General features: G+C 39.5%; 1 protein-coding gene across 1 annotated transcript in view; it reads left to right on the plus strand.

The window, feature by feature from the left end:
* LOC124787716 (HEAT repeat-containing protein 3) overlaps positions 1 to 25,559 on the plus strand; it is a 309,813-nt gene that overhangs the window by 240,829 nt on the left and 43,425 nt on the right. The window contains exons 8-10 of the mRNA XM_047254560.1: positions 10,674 to 10,798; positions 19,524 to 19,645; positions 24,587 to 24,714. Coding sequence (XP_047110516.1) covers positions 10,674 to 10,798; positions 19,524 to 19,645; positions 24,587 to 24,714 — 375 coding nt within the window. The remainder of the gene's footprint in view (positions 1 to 10,673; positions 10,799 to 19,523; positions 19,646 to 24,586; positions 24,715 to 25,559) is intronic.

Genomic DNA, 25,559 nt, shown 5'->3' on the forward strand with positions numbered 1-25,559 from the left:
ACTTTTCAATCTTGCACCTGTAGAAATCATATTGTTTTGAGACAAAGACCTCATTGAGCCATGTTTGGAGTTCATTATTGTCCAGAAAGGAAGTTCTACATCTACATTTATACTCCGCAAGCCACCCATGGTGTGTGGCGGAGGGCACTTTATGTGCCACAGTCAAGTTCTATGAAGGTTGTTCAATAGAGTGTAACAAATGCGAAAATCTGAGGGCACAAGGTCAGGTGAAAAAGGTGGATGCAGAATGACTTCCCAATCCGGTGCCTGTATAGTGTTTTTTGTCAATCTAGCAGAATGTGGACAGGTGTTGTCGTGGAGTAGCATAACTTCATGCAGTCTTTCTGGTCATTGTTCTTGTACTGCATGTACGAAATGTCTCTGTTGTGGACAGTAAATGTCAGCAGTGACAGTTACACCTCAGGAAAACAATTCGTAGTAAACCATACCATCGCTGTTCCAGCAAATGTATAACATTGTCTTTTTGTGAATGTGCGCAGCTCTTTGTACAGGGAGTTGCTAATTTGTTTTGGCTCAGCCATTCCTTTCTTTCCCTCATGTTAACATCACCAGTAATGATGTAGGATAGGAATGATCATTGTTGTTCATGAGCCAATTAGTGACAAGCAGGCAGAGATGCACATGTAGCCACTAGCTGATTTTTGTGATTTGTGCTTGACCAAATACCCAGTTTTTGAACCTTCCCCATTGCATGCAAATGTTGCACAATGGTGGAAGGATCACATGATAGTAAATCACATTTTCCAGTTCTCAAGCACACTGATACAGATCATTGTGGATTAATATGTTTATATGATCCTCATTAAGGGGCTCCGGAAAGGCTCAAAATCATGAAGAGTTCAATTTTTACTTTTTTGCATTTTCTGAATCTGCAGATTATTACCTTTTAATAGATATATAATTTATTCAATTCCGAAGACTACAACTATTTTTAAATTTTTTTTGAAATGTGTTCTACATGGGGGTGACCCACTGTGGCACTGTTAAACTGCTGTCAAATGGTGTTATTATTAACGTCCGTGTTCATCAGGTACATTTTAGTGATGTGAGATAAAGTATGTGTTGTGGCTAACCTGTGATCGTTCAATATATATCGCTGGTGTGATTGTCGATTGTTTCATGTTTATTTACTCTGTCGTTATCTCGAAAATATTCGTAATTAATTCTGTTTCTTGAGTCTCTGTTTTGTTGAAGTTTAATAATGAGTAAAAGTAAAGTTATTAGAAATCCTCTGAAGGCTTTTAAGAAAAGGAGAAATGTTGGAAAGCCAAAGGTATGTGTTATTACTGTAAACAATAAAGACGATAACCAAGTGAGTGAACCTAACCTCTCAAGTACACCTGCCCATAGCAGTCAAAGTGGGAAAGAAAATACTTCACAGAAGAAGCTTGGTTCAATGAGTGAAAACTATGAATGAATGTTTTATGGGCGAATCGGATGTGAATGAAATATTTGATATGTCGGTTCTCAAAGGAATTTTTTCAAACTGTGTAAGATGTATTCATTGTAGTGAAGTTGGTCTGGAACTCTCCATAATAAAGCACGTAGGACTTGCTAGTGAAATACAACTGAAATGTGATAAGTGTTCATACATGACCACATTTTGGAACAGTGTTGCAGTAACTGCAACTGAAGAAAATGGTAGCAAAATCTATGAACACAACATTAGATTTGTTTATTCCTTGCGTTCAGTTGGTAAGGGTGCTACTGCAGGTGCAATTTTCTGTGGCATCATGAATCTTCCAAATCCCCCAACCAAGTTTACGACCTATAATAAATTAATAGGGTCTAAAGTAGAAGATGCCTGTATAGAATCTATGAAGAACGCTGTGGAAGAGGCAGTAATGGAAAATAATGGTAACGGAGATTTGACTGCAGCGTTCGATGGTACCTGGCACAAACGGGGACACACATCTCTTCATGGTGTAGTATCTGCCACCAGTATGTATACAGGGAAAGTTTTAGATGTAGCAGTAATATCAAAGTATTGTAGATGTCCACAAAAATTTAAAGGTACACATGAAAATAATTGCAAAGCTAACTATAGTGGCAGTAGTGGAGGAATGGAAGTGGCTGGTGTTGCCAGTATATTCCAGCGTTCTGAGGCGTGTGATAAAGTGCGATATGTTAATTACCTTGGTGACGGTGATTCTAAAAGTTTCAAACATGTTCAAGGACTGAAGCCCTATGGTGATGATGTTGTAGTGCAGAAATTTGAGTGTATTGGACACGTACAGAAGCGAATAGGAACAAGACTTCGGCGACTGAAAGCTTCGTACAAAAAAAAAAAAAAAAACTCGGTGATGGTAAAGGGTTGGATGGGAAGGGAAGGTTAACTACAGTGTAATTGACAAAATACAGAACTATTATGGAATGGCTATTAGGCAAAATACACACAGTGTCGACGAAATGAAGAAGGCTGTTTGGGCTCTTTTTTTTCATACTTCTTCAACCGATGAAAATCCCCAACATAGCTTGTGTCCCAAAGAAGAAGACAGTTGGTGTAAATATAACAAAGGATTGCTAACTGGTGAAGTGTACACTCATAAGCATAGTCTGCCTCATGCAATAATAGAGGTGATAAAACCTATTTTCAGAGACTTAACAGCACCTGAACTGTTGAAAAAGTGTATTCACGGAAAAACTCAAAACCCCAATGAAAGTGTAAATAGTGTTATATGGTCGAGAATCCCCAAGACTGTATTTGTTGGAATAGAAACACTTCACTTTGGTGTGTATGATGCTGTTGCGACTTTCAATGATGGCAACATTGTAAGGTGCAAGGTATTTAGAAATATGGGAATGAAGATAGGTTCTAACATGGTACGAGCGATGCTTGCTTTAGACAAGGAACGCCTTCGGGCTGCAGACAGGGCTGTAAATAGTCTAGAAATACAAGCAAGAGTAAACAGGAGAGGAACAAGAGGAAGCTGGAGGAGGAGTTTGCAGAGGATGAAGATAATCCATCCTATGGACCTGGAATGCACTAAAAAGTTAATCCAATCTTTGTCGCTCGATTCCCAAACCTTTTATTTTCTCATACTAATGACATGTTTTCTAAGGATCTTCCAAACATATTTGTTTCAAACTTTCAGTAAATGTTACACAGTACCTTCTGCATAATTTAACACAGCCTTTTTCCAAAAAACTGTATATTTTTGAATATATAAATAAAAAATTGCAAAAAAATGTTGTGAATTTTCATTACAATTGAAAAAAAATCATGTTTAATAACTGAACTAAAATTTTGTAAAATCCGTGTGTTAAGTTGTAGCCCATATTCCAATAAATAATCTGTAAAAAGTTCAACTTCCTACCTCAAATACTTTGTGAGGAAAGATGTAATTTATAAGCATTATTTTAACATTGCAAGTATAGGGCGTTCCGGAGCCCCTTAAGCCCTGAAGGTCTTCTTGAATGTGAAGACTCACTAATGTCAAAATGATCCTTGTTAGAATGAGAGAACCATTTTCTTTCTGTGCACTGTTCAATGGCAATATCCCCATACATGGCGCAAAAGTTTTTGGCTGCGTCCGTTGCTGTCATCGCACTACTGAACTCAAATGGAAGAGTATGTCAGAAATGTTTGGATATATCCTCTTTTCACTCCAATTTCTAGCATACACAGCTCCACTCACTATCTCCAAATGACAAAATGACAATTGATAAATAAACCCGTAGCAACTGGAATTCCAACATGCGAAATAAAATGCTACAGAGTTATGCACCAACCTAATGTATAGAACAGCATCGTATGTTGCTATCTGAATAGTTTCAGCACCACAGAATGTAGTTTGGGGCATCACCGCCAAATCTGACTCTTTAAAACTTCATTATGGTTCTGTGCGTCTCTACGTAAACATTTTTCTACAAGTCTTGAATACATGAGATCTCTGTACATAGGTTTAATTTCATTTAATACTGCAGAGGATAAGATATTTTTATGGCTGTATGTTTCACCAGCCTCTTTACATTTCCAATATCTGCACCACATGTCATTGCCTTTAGAGCACAGCATATGCTCATTGGTAGGTAGCTTGTGTGAAAATGTCCAAAGTGCTGGTTTCAGAGAATCTACACTTTTTGTGTTTTCTCAGAATGCTTCTCCAAAATAAACGTGCCCTGTGTGTGTTTCCATCCCTGAAAGCCTGCCTTTCCCACCCAACATCTGTCTATGTCATAGTTCTTGCCACTTTTTTTTAAAAAATATCTTATCAGTTCCCTTAATCTAAACATTTCTGTATGTGTCCCCCACATACCAGTTTTGTTAACACACAGTCTGTACTCTATGGGTTTACTGCACACACTGCTTTGAAAGCTGTAGTATCACAATCCCCTAAGTAATTGGTATGCCTTAGATTACATTTATCAAGATACATATTTCAAACATTTTTATTGTAGCTTGAGCTCCTATGCCTTAACTTGCCCAGTGTAGTTCTTGTTGCACGATTCTTTGTGACACTGCTGCCATTCTTCTTTAATGTTTTATCTTCTAAAGGTATCCTTATTAACGTAAGTGGCAGTATTTTGACATATATTGCACATCCAGTACTTTCCTGTTATCAACAATGAACAGAAGTGTCCCTCCCTCTTCATCCATGAACCCTCTATTTGACACAGATATACAGAACAGCTTCCAAGGCAGCTTTTGACATACTTTGAGTATGTGTGACTTCAGGAGCTTTACACAGGTTTGAATTTGTCATCAAACTGCAGCACAGGAGGCGGCATGTTCAGTATACCTCAGCTCACCCCTAACCTAACACCTCAAAGCATAACCAAACCTTAGATTTGCCTCAATAGTTTCCACATTATGCTTTTGATGTATAAAGTGAATCATCTGATTCACAATCATTACTGTATAAATATACTTACTAAATATACTTACAATTCCATACCTCTTATATACATCCATCCATACATACATACATATATACATACATACAAAGGATGTCTGTACACTAAGTGATCAGAAGTATCCGGACACCACCAAAAACATAAGTTCTTCATTTTAGGGGCATTTTGCTGCCAACTACTGTCAGGTACTCCATATCAGGATCCTCAGTATTCATTAGACATAATGAGCGAGCAGAATGGCGTGCTCCGCGGAACTCATGGACTTCGAACGTTGTCAGGTGATTGGGTGTCACTTGTGTCGTATGTTTGTACACAAAATTCCCATACTCCTAAACATCCCTAGGTCCACTGTTTCCGATGTGATAGTGAAGTGGAAATGTGAAGTGACACATACAGCACAAAAGCTTGTAGGCAGACCTCGTCTGTTGACTGACAGAGACCGCCGATCATTGAAGAGGGTCGTAATGTGTAATAGGCAGACATCTATCCAGACCATCACACAGGAATTACAAACTCGTGAGGGTCCACTGCAAGTACTACGAAAGTTAAGCGGGAGGTGAGAAAACTCGATTTCATGGTCAAGCGGCTGCTCATAAGCCACACATCACGCCCGCAAATGCCAAACGACACCTTGCTTGGTGTAAGGAGCATAAACATTGGATGACTGAACAGTGGAAAAATGTTGTGTGGAGTGACAAATGAAGGTACATAATGTGGCGATCTGATGGCAGGGTGTGGGTATGGCGAATGCCCAGTGAACGTCATCCGCTAGCATGTGTAGTGCCAACAGTAAAATTCGGAGGTGGCGGTGTTTGGTGTAGTTGCATTTTTCATGGATGGGGGTTTGCACCCCTTGTTGTTTTGCAAGGCACTATCACAGTACAGGTCTACATTGATGTTTTAAGCACCTTCTTGCTTCCCACTGTTAAAAAGCAATTCGGGGATGACGACAGCATCTTTCAACATGATTGAGCACTTGTTCATAATGCACAGCCTGTGATGGAATGGTTACACGATAATAACAGCCCTGTAATGGACTGGCCAATTCGTGGGATATAGCAGGAGAAACCATGGAGGTAGTGACCACATTCAGTTATCTCGGTTCCCAGATCTCTGCTGACGGTGACTGCAGCCATGAAATCCGGAGACGCCTGTTGCTCGGTAGACAGGCGATGTCAAACCTTGACAAGGTTATAAGGTCCAGAGATATAACACTTGCAACAAAGATCTGTATTGTGAGGGCTATGGTCTTTCCAGTTGTGATGTATGGATGTGAGACCTGGGCCATTAGAAAGGCTGAACGGCGAAGAATTGACTCCTTCGAATTGTGGTGTTGGAGGAAACTTCTTAGAGTTCCATGGACTGCAAAGAGAACCAACAGATCAATATTGTAGGAAATTAAACCAGAGTTCTCCCTGGAAGGTCTAATCTTAAAACAAAAGCTGACCTACTTTGGACACACAATGCGAAGGCATGCCTCGCTGGAAAAAACATTAATGCTGAGGAAGATTGAAGGAACTAGAAGAAGAGGACGTCAGAGGATGAGATGGATCGATGGCATCACAGAAGCAATGTTTTCCAACCTGGAAGGTCTATGGGAGAAAGTGCAAGACAGGAAAAAGTGACGTGATTTGGTTCATGGGGTCACGAAGAGTCGGAACCGACGAAACGAAGAGAGAGAGAGAATGGACTGGCCTGCACAGAGTCCTGACATGAATCCTACAGAACTCCTTTGGGGTGTTTTGGAACGCAGACTTCGTGCCAGGTCTCACCGACCGACATCAGTACCTCTCCTCAATGCAGCACTCCATGGAGAATGGGCTTCCAGTCCCCAAGAAACCTTCCAGCACCTGATTGAACATATGCCTTCAAGAATTGGAAGCTATCATCAAGGCTAAGGGTGGGCCAACACCAATTGAATTCCAGCATTACCAGTGGAGGGCACCACAAACGTGCAAGTCATCTTCAGCCAGATGTCCGGATAACTTTGGTCACATAGTGTATTTATGTACAGGGTGTTTCAAAAATAACCGGTATATTTGAAACGGCAATAAAAACTAAACGAGCAGCGATAGAAATACACCGTTTGTTGCAATATGCTTGGGACAACAGTACATTTTCAGGCAGACAAACTTTCGAAATTACAGTAGTTACAATTTTCAACAACATATGGCGCTGCGGTCTGGGAAACTCTATAATACGATATTTTCCACATATCCACCATGCGTAGCAATAATATGGCGTAGTCTCTGAATGAAATTACCCGAAACCTTTGACGTGTCTGGCGGAATGGCTTCACATGCAGATGAGATGTACTGCTTCAGCTGTTCAATTGTTTCTGGATTCTGGCGGTACACCTGGTCTTTCAAGTGTCCCCACAGAAAGAAGTCACAGGGGTTCATGTCTGGCGAATAGGGAGGCCAATCCACGCCGCCTCCTGTATGTTTCGGATAGCCCAAAGCAATCACACGATCATTGAAATAGTCATTCAGGAAATTAAAGACGTCGGCCGTGCGATGTGGCCGGGCACCATCTTGCATAAACCACGAGGTGTTCGCAGTGTCGTCTAAGGCAGTTTGTACCGCCACAAATTCACGAAGAATGTCCAGATAGCGTGATGCAGTAATCGTTTCGGATCTGAAAAATGGGCCAATGATTCCTTTGGAAGAAATGGCGGCCCAGACCAGTACTTTTTGAGGATGCAGGGACGATGGGACTGCAACATGGGGCTTTTCGGTTCCCCATATGCGCCAGTTCTGTTTATTGACGAAGCCATCCAGGTAAAAATAAGCTTCGTCAGTGAACCAAATGCTGCCCACATGCATATCGCCGTCATCAATCCTGTGCACTATATCGTTAGCGAATGTCTCTCGTGCAGCAATGGTAGCGGCGCTGAGGGGTTGCCGCGTTTGAATTTTGTATGGATAGAGGTGTAAACTCTGGCGCATGAGACGATACGTGGACGTTGGCGTCATTTGGACCGCAGCTGCAACACGGCGAACGGAAACCCGGGGCCGCTGTTGGATCACCTGCTGCACTAGCTGCGCGTTACCCTCTGTGGTTGCCGTACGCGGTCGCCCTACCTTTCCAGCACGTTCATCCGTCACGTTCCCAGTCCTTTGAAATTTTTCAAACAGATCCTTTATTGTATTGCTTTTTGGTCCTTTGGTTACATTAAACCTCCGTTGAAAACTTCGTCTTGTTGCAACAACACTGTGTTCTAGGCGGTGGAATTCCAACACCAGAAACATCCTCTGTTCTAAGGAATAAACCATGATGTCTACAGCACACTTGCACGTTGTGAACAGCACACGCTTACAGCAGAAAGACGACGTACAGAATGGCGCACCCACAGACTGCGTTGTCTTCTATATCTTTCACATCACTTGCAGCGCCATCTGTTGTTGAAAATTGTAACTACTGTAATTTCGAAAGTTTGTCCGCCTGAAAATGTACTGTTGTCCCAAGCATATTGCAACAAACGGTGTATTTCTATCGCTGCTCGTTTAGTTTTTATTGCCGTTTCAAATATACCGGTCATTTTTGAAACACCCTGTATGCGTGCATGTTCCCCATATTCTAAACCACTGGTCCAATCCCAACAAAACTTGGTACACATATCCCTTACTGTCAGGTACCAATTACTATGGGGGTAAGAACCACCTGCCTATCATAGTTACGGAGATATAGTGTGATAACTACTAGGATGTGTGAAAAACTGCCTTATCATACATGATGAGTAAATTCATTACGTCTTTGCTACTAACTTGATTCGCAAAGTACTTCAGTCAGTTTCCACATGTGCCACTGAACTTACCTACACAAATATATCATTTTATGACACAGTCCAAGAGATGAGACTTCATAATAAACTTTAAAATGTGCAAAAAAAATTTAAAAAAATAAATGCTGCATCATTTAGAAGGTTTAATACATTTATTCTTTACTGCTAAGACACTACTACTACAGTCGAGACAACTTAAGGAAATCCCTGATGCCTGGCAGCACTTTTGACTGGTCTGAATTCCAAAGTGCAAAACAGCCATAGACGAAAACCATAACTTTCTGTAGAGCAAAGAAGAGGCGTTGCCATAGACATGTTTACAAAATTGTGTTGTAGACTCGCAGAGCAGCTGCACTCTTGTGTATAGAGTAGTATCATCTCACACCGAGTCTACTGCATAATTTCAAAGGTATTTCATGAATAAATGGAAATGAAAAATTTTTGATATTACATTACAAACACAGTTTTTTTTTCCATTTCTAATAGGAAATTGGCAAAATTAATACTCTGGTAGTGCTAGGTTTGCGGAATAGTTCTCTATAATTTCCATATTGCCACCAATGCCGCACTCTCTGTTATAACAGTGAGTTAATTTTGTTGCATAAAATGTTAATATCAGTTAGTGTAAACCCAGAAGATCTTGTTCATGTGAATTATCAAAATGCAACAGCAAATTAATGTATATCGTCTCTCATTAAGAGAACCCCACATGTATCTTGGAATGTATCTTTGTTAGTAAAAAAATTCCTGGCAAGCACGTGTTTCATCGAATGTTAAGTGTCATAATTGTGACTTTCACATTCACCCTGTATAAACGCCAATAATCGCTTGAAGTAGTATTTCAAGGAAGGACATATTGACATCCAAGACTTGTTTACATTATTTGTTCATAGAATAAGTGCCATCTACATCTATACTCGGCAAACCACCACGAAGTGAAACTTCCTGACAGATTAAAACTGTGTGCTGGACGGAGACTCGATCTCGGAACCAATGTCTTTCAGAGGCAAGTGCTCTACCAATTGAGCTACCCAAGCATGACTCGTGACCCGTCCTCACAGCTTTCAATTCTACCAGTATCTCTTCTCCTACCTTCCAAACTTCACAGAAGCTCTCCTGCGAACCTTGCAGAACTAGCACTCTGCAAGAAGGTACGAGATGAGGTACTGGCAGAATTGATAGCAGTGAGGATGGGTTGTGTGTCGTGCTTGGGTAGCTCAGTCGGTAGAGTACTTGCCCACGAAAGACAATGATACCGAGCTAGTCTCGGTTTGGCACACAGTTTTAATGTGGCAGGAAGTTTCATATCAGTATTGTACCTCCCCATGCTAATGTGTGCGGCTGAGTAGGTCTTTTAAGAGTGCTCCAATATGCTTAGTAAGTCTTCATGTAAATCAAGAACAGGAGCTGACCAGACAGTGAACTTTTCAGAACACTATAATTAATATCTCTATTTTAAGAATTTAGTTTTATTTTTGTCATATCATTTATTGATATGACACTTTTCTGTTACAAGGGAATGTCTTTAACTGCATACCATTTTAGTTTCCTAATTAGAATTTTGTGATCCAGGCAATCGAAATACTTTGCTAGGACACAAAAAATGTCAACAGGATAATTCTTCTTGTTTAGTTCTACGTAACTGAGTTTGGAAGGTCATGTATTATTCCACCATAGGAAAGCGTTACTGATGCCGCACAGAGTTGCTGTTAGATGGTAATTCCCAGAAAAGTTGTTCAGTTTTCTTTCGTAAATTTGAGAACACGTGAAGCAGAAAGATGGGTATATAATTAATAAATATGCGTATCTCCACTTTTGTAACCAGGTATTACTACCGAATACGTCAGTCTTTCAGGTACTCTCATCTACTGGTCACAAAGGTAAGCCCAAGGGAGCTGCAACCAAGGTACACGTCTGTGCTCCAGCCAAAGTGTGTCAACAAATTTTAACACAGTATAATGTTGGCTTGTTTTGCATTCAAACTTTGTTCTGACTCTCATTTATGTTACAGATGATGAAGATAGTACAATGGAGATTGACTCTTCCGAAACAAGTGATAATATTTTGAGTGACTCGAGTATCCCAGATGATGAACCTCCATCTTATGAAACATCTGTTGTGACTTTGTCTGCAGAGGTAATATTTATTAAAGGTTATTGTTTGAGAGACTACACTTCACAGTAAGTAGATATTTTGCCATATTAATTCTGAACTAATATACCAAAGGACGAGAATCAGGTCTTATACTTTAAGATGGCAATCTTACCTTTTCATGTTGTTTATGTCCATTGTGCAGACTAGAAGTAAATCAAATATGCAAGAACAATTGGAAGGCTGTTACAAAATATGACTGACTCAGCATGTGCTGTAGTGATGCAAGAGAGGGCAATTTGGATATTTGGATGGGGGGAGGGGGGGGTTGGAAGAACCATTGTTCTAGTTGTCAAGGTGGCAGTGACTCTCCAACTTGGCATTGTGGGTTCATGTGGATGGCGTGGCATTGTGGTGTCTTGGCAGTGTTAATGGGAACCAAGAGCTAAGTCGGCAGCTGGTGGTCAGGGCCCCTCATTAGCAATTGCCATTGGCCATTAAAACCCACAGTGCTGGAAGGCACCACAGAGGAAGGGTGGCACAGTGCTTCTGAACTCAGGATCTCAGTGTGCAAGAGGCAGGTTGACAACAATGGCTGTGCATGGCTGCTGGAGAGGACAAGCAACATCATGGCCTCGAACCTCCCCTTGTGTCTAAACAACATCCCAGTGACTCATATAGAGTAGGCATTCACAGCGAGTGTTAACTTCACTTAAAACTTTCAGGCTGGCAGGAAGTGGTCAGTATGTAAATCTTTCGCCTAACGTTTCATCTCCAGCTGTGGGAGACATCCTCATAGGTGAAGCAGCCTGACTTCTGAGGATGTTTCCCACAACCAGAGATGAATCGGCCAGCGAAAGTTTTTCATATTGACCACAGCTTGTTAGCCCGGAAGTTCTAAGTGAAATACGAAAGCACAAAAATCAGTTCATACAATACAGATTAGCCACGTTGTCATAGAACACAAGGTACATAGCTGTGTGAACTCTGTGTAGAGAGCAGATTTATTGCCTGTTAGTTTTGAATTGATTGGTCAACGTGATCTTCACTGTCACAAAACCTGCACCAAGTGCCACCAGTGATAGAACAACAGCTACTCCTGCTTGCACTCTAGTCAATCTAGCTTCCTGCATCTTTGCCTATAGACTGTTGTTGCTGTTACCATATTCGAACTTGCCCTTAACACCATAGTTTTCAAATGCAATCATATGTCTTCGCAAGTATCACTAACCATCTCCATATCTGTATTGACACTATGTATGGGGTAATAGAAGTGGCACATATGAGCCTGCTTCATACCAGGGCCATCATTATGATTAATAAGGTCCAGGCAGGATGGCTCTGGGTCCATTAGGCTCAATCCGTAATAGACTTTGCTCAGTGAAGCCATACTTTGATGCCTGCCATAGTACTGTAACTTTACTCTGCTACAGGTGCAGCCTGGCTCATGTGTTTGGTGAGAACCTCTGCCTACAGCAAATAGTGCCTAGTCCATTGTTCCAATCACAGTGTGAGATACCATGGTACGCAGCTGCTGTGGCATCAGATGAAGTCACTGGAGTTGATTTCCATGCAAAAGTTCTGCCAAGATTTTAACCACAACAGGAGTAGAGCTACAGCTAGTAAAAAACAAAGTCATTGCTTTGTGAGAAGTGGTGGGCTACAGTACTTTTTCATATGAATTCAAAGAACTTGATGAATTTTTGTGTGTCTCCATTCAACTGTAGATGAAATGACACTGTTAGAAAATATTGAATACTTTTTGAAGAGCCAAGATCCAAAAACATCTTTGAAGAAAATTACAGACAACTGTCTATAAGTATTGCTGTAAGGAGACCTATTACAAGAATCCTAGTCATTGTGTTAAGCAGTGACTTTGTCAACATTGAGCCTAATTTTGTATACCTGGGGAAACTCTGAAATTGAATCTGTCCCAATTAATCACATTGTACTGAGAAATGGATGGTCAAAGTGTGCTTGCAAAAAATCATCCGTTTTGGTCCATTGTGGCCATGGAGAGAATACTTGAAATATGGCTGTTTGCTCCCTAACACTGCACACATGCATTCGTGACCCATTCTACATCACTGTCTATTGCATGTCATTAAATGTAACATCATGACATTACTTTAGACCCTGAATATCCACTATGTAAGAGTGCAAGTACTTTCTTCTGGACTGCAGGAGAATGCAGTTTGAGCAAGAAAATCATCTTGTGGTTTGATAAGAGAAGTGCCAAATAAAGGAGTTTTCCTAAAGCCAGATCTTTTTAGGATTCTGTGCCTTTTAGCAGAATAATTTGCCGATGTTATCTGGTAGGAACTGTAGATTTATTGTATATATTGACATGTTCAACACAATTAAATGAACTGTTTTATTATACAGTCCACAGAATAAAGAATAACAGCATCCATAGCAATTCAAAATATGTATACACATTCAAGGCATAAATTCTAAAATCTCACTCCCCCACCAGAATCATACAATTAAAAAAATAAAAATAAAAAAAATAAAATATTTTCAGGCCAAACTCCTGTAGCAGCAGACGATGGTGAGGCTTTGCCACAGGCTTTGTCATAAAATCTGGCAGCATGTAGTGTGGAGATAAGTGCTCCACAGTGACTTGGCTGACTCTACTTTTTCTCTTATAGTGTGGTGTTTTGTGTGTTTATGTTTAGTTCAATTCTTGTAGCTACTAGGCTTAGATAATTCAATTTCTGCTCTGTTGCCACATAATAGCTCTCGATATGCTCCTCCTTGGGGTCTGGAGGTATTTCGTTGTCTAAGCTTTGAAGTCATAGAGCCTCCTGACATGCTGAGGTCAGGGTCAGATATTCTGCCTCAGTTGTGGATAAGGCGAGACTTGGCTGTTCCTTTCTCTGTCAGGATATTACTGCTCCTTGATATTTAACACATATCCAGTTGTTGACTTCCTGTTGTTAGAATATCCAACCCAGTCTGCATCGCAGTAACCTATTATGCGGCAGTCTTCTACTTTCGAAAACAATAGCTTCATATCCTTCTTTCCTTTTAGAGATCTGAAGTTTCTTGACTGCTTGACAGTTTGGTATGCCCGGATTGTTACAAAAATGACTGTGAATTCCTGTTGAATAAGCTAGGTCTGGTCTTCTTCCGAACTGAGCATACATTATACTTCCTATTGCTTCATGATAGGGTATGTTCCTCATAGCTTCTTGCTCCTGTTCTGTTTTTGGACTCATGTCGTGAGTGGGCATTTGGATGTCCAGTGGCGTAGGTATTGAGTTATACTCTTTCTTTGTAAATATGTTGAGAATTCGCTCCACGTAATGTGTCTGGTCTATCCATAGGTAACCTTCTTGGCAGTTCTTAGAAATTCAGATATCTAAACAATTTGTATCTTCACCAATATCTTTCATCTTAAATTTTTCCCTTAAACTAGTTTTGTAAAATTTTTCTCTTGTGGATAGTTACTGAAAATTAGCATATCATTCACATAAACAGCAACTATTAAAATGTGTGAAACTTGATTTTTGTAATAGACACCAGGGTCAATTGTTGATATATTGAAATTTAGATTCAACATTGTACTATCTAATTTCAAATTCCAGCAATTCCTTAATCCATCTAGTGTCTCTTTTAGTCATTTAATACTAGTAAATTTTCCCAATTGGACAAGTTTCCGGATTACACAAAACTTGCTGCGATACTTCAAGTTTGTCAGGTATTGTGCACAAAAGTACAGCAAAAATTTTTAATTATACATATCAGTAAATGTTCATTTGCTGTATATTTGACAAATTGATAAATAACACGGCATTTCTATATTTTTACCCGAACTTTAAATTCATTTATTATTGTATTTAAATACATATTATTTCCATGTTTATTTGCTTTACATTTCACTCTTTTCGCCACATATCAAGGAGGGAAACTTGTTTTAATTTCCTGTTCAAAATTGTTTTTTCTAGGCAATTTTTTGCACCATACAATTGTTCCAACAAGTTGCAAGAATTTGTGTGTGTCGCAAATTGCATAAAATTGTTTACACATGCAGTGGCTTTTTCAGGTGTATTAATTTTTCCAGGAACATCATTTTGCTCCTCTTCTTTTTCCTTTGTTTCATCATCATCATCCTCTGGGTTGTGAATTTCTATTAAATCTGTTGCTGAAGTGAAAGTGGAGTGAGCTGACAGAAAGTCATCACTTCAAGTGTAATAACATGCACTACATGAAATGTTTTGCATTTTTATTAATTCAGCAATTGCTGCTGCATTTTCTTGAACTTCTATGGCCACAGAAGCATCTTGTTCTTGACTTCCAAACTCTACTTTGTTGAAGAAGTTTGTGACAGTTTCGGGTTTTATTTCCGTTAATGTCTAGCCAGTCCAATTTACTGCATCCAGGACAGAAACTGACCATGCAAGAGCAAACACACTTTCGGCTTCTTCAACACTAAGAATAAGAGATTGCATCAGTAATCACCTATGATGACACTTGAATGTGTAAATAACCCCTGGCCCATGGGTTGTGTGAGGCTGGTTGAACCTGGAGGCAACCAAGCCAATTTCACACTTGAAATGTTACTTTTGGCTGGGAGGTTGCGCTGTCTAGGAAAAGGAGAACTTGACAATTTCCTTTTCTCATTTTGGCGTTGAAAGAGCCCAGCCATTCTTCCATAAGACCACTCACAATCCACGCCTTTTTATTGCTTCACCATGTGACTAGAAGCTTACTGACATGTGTGTTTTTGAAACAACATGGTTTTGCCGCCTTTCTAATTGCCAGTGGCCTCTCCATTTCACCTAACATGTTTCCGCACAGCAGTACTGTGAGTCGTTCGTTAGACATTTTTCTGCCAGTGCACTTTTCACCTTGAATTGCTAGCGATTTTGAAGGCAGTGCGCGATAAATCAGTCCTGTTTCTTCGGCATTCAACACATGTTTCAGGTCATAATTCACAATTAATTTGGACAGTATTGTCTTCCATTCTGTTGCTACCTTCCCCACACACTTCATTCCACAATATGATGTGCCTAACTTTGAAACTGTCCAGCCATCCTGTGCATGCCTTAAACTCTGTAATTCCAAGATCTTTAGTGACTTTCAGAGCCTCTGCAACATCGGTCCAGATAAATGTTAAGTTTTTTTGCCGCACCCTTACGAACATTCCCACACTGTTTCGTTAATGTCTTCATTTCCAGTCTTCTTTGCCTTTCTTTTCAATTGCCTGTTCCCATTCATCCCGAATTTTATCCTTGTTTCTTAAAGTCTCATAAAATTGTGTTTTACCACATTTGAAACACAACATAATTTCGCACACGGAGAGTTTCTTTCTCACTCGCCTTGATTACATTAATCTTTTCATTAAGTGTTAATGGCACATATCGTTTGTTCAACATCAGGTTACTGTATCTCTTAAAGTGCTACTAGTCAACTGAAACTGGCAGAAAATAATGACATTGCCGGGTAAAAACATTGTTTAACTGAACAATGCCCACCTCTTTCACTGTGCATATTGCAGCAGTGTGGTTGTAGATGTGCAACAGTGTTCCTATATGCGGCAGCATGCGGCAGTTATGAGGAAAACGAGAAAGCCAACAAACAGAGCACTGACAAATGAGCCATTTCCTTTGATGTACTGTACCGACACTGAGCGTAACTTACTCGTTGTTGCACAGAGCAGTGGGGGTTTAGGTCCACACCAGCAGCACCATGTTGTGCTGGACTTCTTTTTTTGTTTTTGCGTCACTTAACAGAGGTATTCTGTAGAGTCACGCATAACTAATGAACTGTAATACAGTAGTACTGTACAGGCTGTTTTCCGCATTATACAATGAGTTATTAAGTACGTTCTAAGATTTGCTTTGCCTTTCCGCATTAGGCGTGTTCGCTTTATACAAAAAATCAGCATATAAAAGTGCACTGATCGAAGGGGAGGTGGCACGGAAGGATCCGGACCACCAAAAGACTACTCTGAGAACAGAGAATAAAGGTAATGCTACTTTCATCTGGCAGTATATTGGGGTCAGCAAAATATTGCCTTTTTATATCAGCCAGGGATGCAACTTCGCCCTAGTGTTGGTATAAGACCGACCACAAAATAAACAACAGCAGGAAGAAAAGAAAAAATACACTCCAAGTAATAGCACTTGTTTCCTCTGCAGTCTTTTCTTGCCTTGCCTCCACAGATGCTGTTAACAGAACTGCTGACAGGTCAGATCAAGGTAACTAGTCAAATTGATGCAGTTTCATTGCTTATCAGATGAGACAATACATGTTAAAGTTGAGCAGTGAAACTGCATCAACTTGACAAATCCACTCAATCTGATCTATCACTGACATATCAGTAGTTGCGTTAACAGCACCAGTGATGCCTCAGGATGTGTCCTATCACTTGATCCTTTCATTTAGCTAATTTATGCCACAAATTTCTTTGCTCCCAAATTATATTCAGTATCTCCATCAGTTACACGATCTACCCATCTAATCGTAAGTGTTCTTCTGTAGCACCACATTTCAAAAGCTTCTATTCTCTTCTTGTCTGCGCAGCTCATTGTCCCATGTTTCATTCTATGCAACACTGCACTCCATACAGATACCACCAGAAAAGACTTCATAACAATTACATGTTTACAAATTTCTGTTTTTCAGTAATACTTTTGTTGCTATTTCCAGCTTGCATTTTATAACTTCATTCTGTACTTGATCATCGTCAGTTATTTCACTGTTGAAGTAGCGAAACCCATCTACTTTTAGTGTTTCATTACACACCATAATTAGTCTAAACTTGTCTTTGTGACCCATATGGAAATATTTAGGACACCGTAGTATATTCTTAGATTCCACACTTAATACAAATTCTTGAAAATTTGTAAGTAGGCTTTTATGGGATAGTTAGTGTCTTATCTTCAAGCTACCAGTTCAGATTTTTCACCATTGCCGTGACACTCTTCCACACTGACTATTGATGCTGACATCCTTGCATACATTCGATATCACCTGTTAGTGTTATTTGGTATGGATCCCAAAACGGTTGAGAAATATTGGGGGATCGTTCATATGAGTGATTCATAAGCAATCTTCTTTGTAGACTGATTGCATTTTCCCAGTATCCTATCTCCTTTACCTACAACTGATCCTATGTGAGCATTTAATTTCATATCCCTACCAATTGTTGAACTTAGGTGACTGATTTCAACTGTGACTCTTTGATATTATAGATAACTGAATCACCTGCAAGAAGCCTGAGGTTAAGTAAAATTGTTTGCCAGCTCATCAACTTACAAGTGAATGGCAAGGGCCCTAACACACTCCGCTGGGCAGCTGGAGTTCCTCCTACATGTATTGATTACTATCCCACCAAGATAACATGCCGTGTCCTCCCAACCAAGTAATTCTCAAGTCATTTAGAAAGTTCATTTGATGCCTCACACTATCATACTTTTGTTTACAAGTTTTAGTGTCAAATGCTCTTTGAAAGCCAGAAAAAGCTGCATTTACTTGTCTTCCTTAATGCTTTCAGTCTTCGTCATGAGTTAAATGGATTACATCGTCTCAGATAAGGGCTCAGCATAGGATTCCTTACACGGGGAATTTTCACTCTGAATCTTGCGACACAATGTTAGGACTTGAAGATTGCTAATCCACTCTGCATAAGATTGGTTGAATTTCTTTCTACACTGGTTCCATTCTCTCGTAGCTGTTACAGCATCAGTTTTCATACTGCAGTGTCAGCTAACACACTGCAGATACTTAAAAATAGCAACATATAGCTATATTGTTTGGGGGGGTGGGGGGTGAGGTGGCACACCTTCCTGAGCAATTGCACTACCTTTGAGGTGACTGTGGCAAAAATAATGCACATTGTGTAGAAGGATTTATTACCATGACAGCTTCGAAATTTTCTTGGAAAGTTTCTGAAAATGAAACACGTACTCGGCCAAGTTTTTGTTGAATGAAATGAATGCCAGAATAACTGACACAGTATCTTTCAGTACGTTGAACACAGCTTGTAGTGTGATACTTCGTAGCTGTAGTGCTTCCATTTTCTGATGATACTGTACATCTGCTGCAGACTACTCTTTTCTGCCATCTGTTTGCTGTGCAGTGAGATGCTGAAGCAATAACTGAACTTTGTTTGAAAATTTCTGCCACCAAAAGGGATAATTTGCTAATTTGCTCTCTGCTAGTTTATGGCAAGAGCTACTACTAACACAGTTTCCAAGTTGTAATAAAACAGAAGTTACATCACTGGTGGAGCTCTGTGGAGTCAGCGTATGTATTGTCCATCAGGTGTGCTTTGATTAGCGTCTGTGATCATCCTCTAGTTTCATTAGGTCTGCCACAGGTGTTGTCGATAGGACTGCAGACACCCATGCTGGGATATTAGTCAGTCTGGCCATCTGCATCTTATTCAATGCAGTTATATTTGCTGATGTCATGCTAGAACTTCCCCTCCACAGCATGGCTTGCTGAGTCAGTGTCAGATGATTATATGAGGATGTTGTCTTCACTGGTGTCACTAAAAATCTCCACATCAGTATCAGCATCGTCCGAATCTGTGCACGGTATCACAAATTGGTTTCCTGTTTCAGGTTCATGAAACCCAGTTATCTCTTATATAATGAATTAGCTGTGCTGTTTCTCTTATGATTTTTCTAATAGTAAATAAGTGTCCATTTACTTCAGTAATTTTCTTTTAGGATATGTTGTGTAGAGAGTCTTGAGTATGTAACTTCATTGCTTAAATGTGTTGCAAATATATTGGATTAATTCTTGTCATTTACAGGTTCATGAAGCAGTAGTGCACCAACAGTTGGTGCAAAAAGTCTGGATGAAAATTGCTTTCCCACCTGAAAATGTATGTAAATTACTGCAAGAAAACACTGAAACTTTGAATATTTACAACAGGTACCACCTTGCATCACTATTACCACGTTTGTAAACAAGTTTTCACCATTCTTGCAGATAATGTAGACATAATTCACAAAATACATGTTGTGGTGTGTTGCATAAGAAGTGCCACAGTAATCTGCTGAGAGGATCAAATAGTTGCCTGACAATTGTGGTTTTGTATTTACATTCAAAATGAGCTCAAAGAAGAGTTTGTCCTTTTTGCATTTTAAGATCATAATATAAAAGGACATTCAAAAATAGAAAAAATAGAGATGACCGTTTATGAGTTCCATTAGTTGACACAGTAGGAATTACAATGGTTGGTGATAGTCCTGATAACATTTAAATCCATGTTTAGAATGCCTAAAAGTAAGCAGAATAGATACAAAAACACTTTTCTTGATAATTGCTTTACAGAGAAATAAAATACTATTATTATCCTTGATTGTCCCATGGGTTGTAAATCATTCTTTGTTTTCAGCAAACAGTAAAGGAAGCCAAAGAGAAATATTGAAAGAGATTTGAAGTTCAGAGAGTATAAATAAAAAAACTTTAGGGTTTGCTGAAAACATTGTAGTTTTGTCTGAGACAAAAAATAACTTAAAATGTCGGCTGATTGGACTGAATGGTGTCTTGTAAATAGGTTTCGAGATCAACATCAGCAGAGGTGAAACTGAGGGTAGACAGAGTGTAGTTGAATTAAATTGGGCAATGCTGAGGGAATTCAAAAGGCAAATGAGACATCAAAATAGTAGATAAGTTTTCGTACTTGGGCAGTAAAATAACTGGCAATAGCCAAACGTATTTTAACATCTGATGACAAGCTATTTATTATAAAATCTTTACTGAGAGGTTTTGTGTAAGTGGAGCCTTGTACGGAAGTGAAACATGGACATTAAACAGTACAGACAAGGAGAAGTAAAAGATTTTGAAATATAATGTTACTGAAGATTAGATAGATTGAATAACTAATGAAGAGCTACTGAATTGAATCGGAAAGTAAAGCAATCTATGGCACAACTTGACTAAAATAAGGTATTGGTTGATAAGGGACAGCTTGACCCATCAATTAATAGTCACTTTGCTAATTGAGGGAAGTACAGTGGTTAAAAATTGTAAGAGGAAACCAAGGATTGACTATAGTAAGCAGGTTCATATGGACATAAGTTGCTGTAGGTATGCAGTGGTGATGAGACGTGCACGAGATAGACTGACATGGTGAGCTCCATCAAATAAAATTTTGGATGAAGAATGCAACAACATATCGATATATTTGCAAAATGAATGCAATTGGGAGCTGATGGCAATGAACGGTTGACACGTTGCACAAGTTTAAAATTTGTCTGAAAGTCTGGTTTTGCTTTAATATAGCCATAAAAAATAAAATAGCCGATGATAAAATTTTTGTCCACTGGCAGTAGAAGAGGAGATCTTTCCTGTCAGAGCCATGTGCAAGCTGGTGGTGTTGGGACAAAAGATGCACAACCAAGCAGACTTGTTAGAACAAATTTGGCAGATTGCACCATGTCCAATCAATCAGTTTCAGCATTGCGAAGTTGGAGCCTAATGAACTGATGAGAGGGGAAATCTTAAGTTTCAGTTGGTGAAAGAAGCATATTTCTGCTTATGAAATATGCAGGGTGAATGGTCTTTGCATCTGATTAATTTCCTAGTCAGTTGGAGCATCTGCCAAATTATACTCACTGTCTTTGAGGTTGTATACTGACAAGAAGGCAACTAGCAACTTGTCAGTCAAAACGTGGAGAAGATTCTGAACTGTATTTTTCTGTTCACCAGTTATGGGGGCCACTATTTAAACTAATTGGTTAGGAAGGTATTCTTCTTCTTTTAGTAGACACATTTTTCTAATTATTCAGTTTTAGTTACTTTTTTTTTTAAATTTATAAGGAGCAATCAAAAAGTTCCTGTTTGAAGGTCATACAGTCCAGAATTGGTATGCCAATCAGGCAAAGTAGCCAAGAGCATTGAGGTAATCCTCTCACCAACCCACCAGGTTGAAGATACGTGTTTGGTAAAAAAACATGTCATGCTGCATGAAGAAGTCTGTAACTGACTGCCGTGCATGTCCCCATGCGACAGGAATCATTGACATTTCAAGACCTTTTGTAGTGGACCAAAAGCATGTTAATTGCATGAGGAGAGGTCAGGACTATAGGGCAGGTGATAGTGTCTCCCACGTGAGTTGGTGTAATTTCCGCTTTGACATTTGCAATATGGGGACATATGTAGTTAGAAAGCAGCACCCCCTTAGTGCACCATTCCGCAATGGTGGTTTTCAACAGACATGCTTCCCTCATACACAATTCTTCATTCTGTGATGGATACCTACCAGAGTTTGTGTTTTGGCAGCCAAGAAGGGAATAACAGCATGTTGGTCCTGTTTGGACGCATTCGGTAATGACACCACCACAGTTAAAGTTTTTACATGTACTGCACAGTCGTTGGAAAGACACACATGCCACTCTGATCCACAGCTTGCGTGTCGGAGCTTGTGTATCCACATCACAGTTGCACTACACTGTATATGTGCTGCAGCAAGGTCTTCAAATGGAAACAGTTTGATTGGCCCTTATATTTTTTTTTATTGTGACTACTCACATAAGGGTGTGGCACGGGAACTTCCTTATTTGAAACACGCGGCACACAGTGCTGTTACTCATTGTTGTTACTCATTGTTTGGGTTTCAGTGCAATAAAAAGTGCGAGACTTAATTCTTATAAAAAGTTAGTCTAGTAGTGATTATGCAGTGAGCAAAAGAGGAGCGCGTGTTCGCCATTGCGGCCTACATTTCGAATGGGCGTTTGGTCATGGGAATTCGGCATGCATTCAGGAAACAGTTCAACATCGCGCCTGCGGGTCACGTTCCTGATGGGAAATAAATTGTTTTGTGGGTAGACACCTTATGTATGGATACTGGAAGTGTACAGAAAAAGAAACCAGGACCTTTAAGAACCACCAGAACGCCTGAAAAGTGAGAGCTTAAGGATGTTGATTTTGAATTCCCCCAAGTGATCTGCACGCAAACTTGCAGCAGCTCTTGCTATTTTTGAATGCACAGTGACTCGAATTCTTCATGAAGAATTGAAATTTCATCGGTATAAACTATCAGTGGTTCACACACTTCACCCACGTGATTTTGTTTCACGAAAAATGCATATGAAGCCTTGATCGATGAGCCGCCTCATAACGCCTTAGTGTTCTTCAGTGATGAGGCCCATTTTCATTTGTCGAGCTGCATAAATAAACCAAAGATGTGGTACTGGAGTGATATAAACCCCCAAGAACTTCATGAGCAGCCCCTGCATACAGAACATGTGACTGTTTGGTGTGCACTATCTAAAGTTGGTAGTACTGGCCCATGGTTTTTCAAAGAGAATAATAAGGCAGTGACGGTCACTTCTGAGCATTATATTCAGATGATTGAACAACTTTTTCTTCCAGAACTTGAAGAAATGGATGTGCATGACGTCTGGTTCCAACAAGATGGCGCCACAGCTCACACGGCACGAACATTGATGACCATGTCAGGCAGACACTATCCCTATCATCTCATCTCTTTGGAAGGTGATCCCCAGTGATGAGCACGCTCACCATATGTAACGCCATGCAACTTTTTCTTATGGGGCTGTCTCAAATTCTTGGTGCATACCAATCGCCTGCAGACCCTGGCTGAGCTATGGAACAATATTCGTGTTGCTACTGCCAACATCTACAGAGACATGTTGGTAAAAGTGGGCCAAAACTTCCAATTTTGACTCTCCAAATGCATTGAGCTGAACGGAGGCCACCTTCAAGATATCATTTTCAAAACTTAATAGAAGAAAACATTAGATGTTACTTTTTGTAAAGAAAAAAGAATTAAATTGATGTCTCCAATATTTTCTGATTTATTATTTTTTAAATAAGGAAGTTCCTGCGCCACACCCTGTAGTCCAATTCATCTTGCATAACTACAACTGACGAACTTGTTACTGTGTGTGAGTACCACAAATGGTGCAAATTACTTTTGACGAGTGTGAAATGCTCTCTGCAGTAATTTCTTCTTTTGTCATTAATTTTAGCCTAGCCTTATCTGAAAAACTGCAGAAGGGATCTGCTCACCAATCAGCTTAATAGTTTATTTTCGGTTGTATATTTTAATGTATTGTCAGAGTTGAGGATATGATCTTATCTCTAATGTCAAGTTGTACATTACTACCTTCCATGTGACAATTAATGCTTACAAAAGAACTTGGTACTGATAGAATCACATGGTAGATTCTTTCACTGCTTAAAAGCATTGAGCAATTTCTCTGCCTTGTGTTGAGAGTGCTGATCATTTTTCATGTTAAGGTTTACTCATTCTAAAAGATTTCCGTGAATAATTTGTGGAGGTGAGGTGTTTTGCAATTTTCTTCAAAATGAAAAGTGAAGATTGTAGTTAGAGATAAATTTGAAACATTGATTTTATAGTGAAGTGAGTTATTGTATGATGTGTAGAATTAGCTAATTTGGGCCCTCTATGTAATAATAAAGCAGTTATTGATAAAAGCACAGGGAAACAAACATTACATTGTACACTGAGCAAAAGTAGTCTAGCTGAGTCATCAATGTGAGTAGATTAATACACTAAGAAATTTCCAGAATGTCGTAGTTGTCACCAGCGTAGAACATTCTGTCCATAATCAGTGGATGTGATGCACTGTTGATTTCAGCAGTGTTCCTGGCTTAGCAGCAGATGACCTTCGTCAGGAGTGCAGTAGAATACACAGATCCGGTGGTTAGTCCACATGACGTGGGGCCTGCTGTGGTTAATGACTAACTGTAGAGTCAGTTGCACATTGACTCAGTCTGGGTTACAAGAATGTCACTATTTTACCTCTTTTCATCTTGTCAACACCCCTCCCATAGTGTATAAAAAACGTTAGTTATTTATTCATCCATTTCTGATTTCAGAGCCAAAGTGGTGAGGTGCCGAGCACTTCTATGTTTAAATAATCTTCTGACCTGCCTTGATGTATCAGATTTTGAAGGTGAAAAAGGTCTTTACAAAATGTGGGTAGACATTGCAACACTCAGAGAAGGTATGTGCAATTCATAATCTTATGATTATGTATGGACTCATGTAGTTGTGAAATATTAATATTACTGAAAGTAGGCATTGAAATGTATAATTCAGAAGTCATTGATAAGACTTTGTTGTTCTGTAGTTCGTGCCTCCTTTATTGTGGATAAAGTATTTTTTTGTGGTAAAATTATATTAAAGTTATTATTTGGTAAAAGTAACGTAATTCATTTTAACTTAGCATGATTCTGCAGAATTCCCAGTCTGATTGGTAGAAGTAGTGTTACCACACTTGGAACATGGCTAAAGATCACTTTTTTTATATGCAGTGCTTCAATAACAGACATACATTCCACAGTGAGATGATGCCAATCATGGTAGTAATGTCTTAAAGTAAACATTTAGATGAACACTTGAACACAAAATTTCTCCTCGTGCAATATGTCTTGAAGTATTCTCAATTGTTTCAATAAGGTGTGTTGCTCATTACGGGAAACGGCAATGTACAAGCATATGACACTAATATTCTGAAAATTTGGGGACTCTGTCAGATGATATTACATCCAATTACATTTAGATTAGTTGTTAGATTAATTATTCATTCCATAGACCCACAAAAGAGGGGATCCTCCTGTGTGTGGAACATGTCACATTGCAACACTGTGTCCGTTGTTATTCATCTGAATCCTGTTGGAGCTCCCCAGTGAAATATACACTCCTGGAAATTGAAATAAGAACACCGTGAATTCATTGTCCCAGGAAGGGAAAACTTTATTGACACATTCCTGGGGTCAGATACATCACATGATCACACTGACAGAACCACAGGCACATAGACACAGGCAATAGAGCATGCACAAAGTC

Source organism: Schistocerca piceifrons, chromosome 3, assembly GCF_021461385.2.
Source record: "Schistocerca piceifrons isolate TAMUIC-IGC-003096 chromosome 3, iqSchPice1.1, whole genome shotgun sequence".
NCBI classification, from domain to species: Eukaryota; Metazoa; Arthropoda; class Insecta; order Orthoptera; family Acrididae; genus Schistocerca; species Schistocerca piceifrons.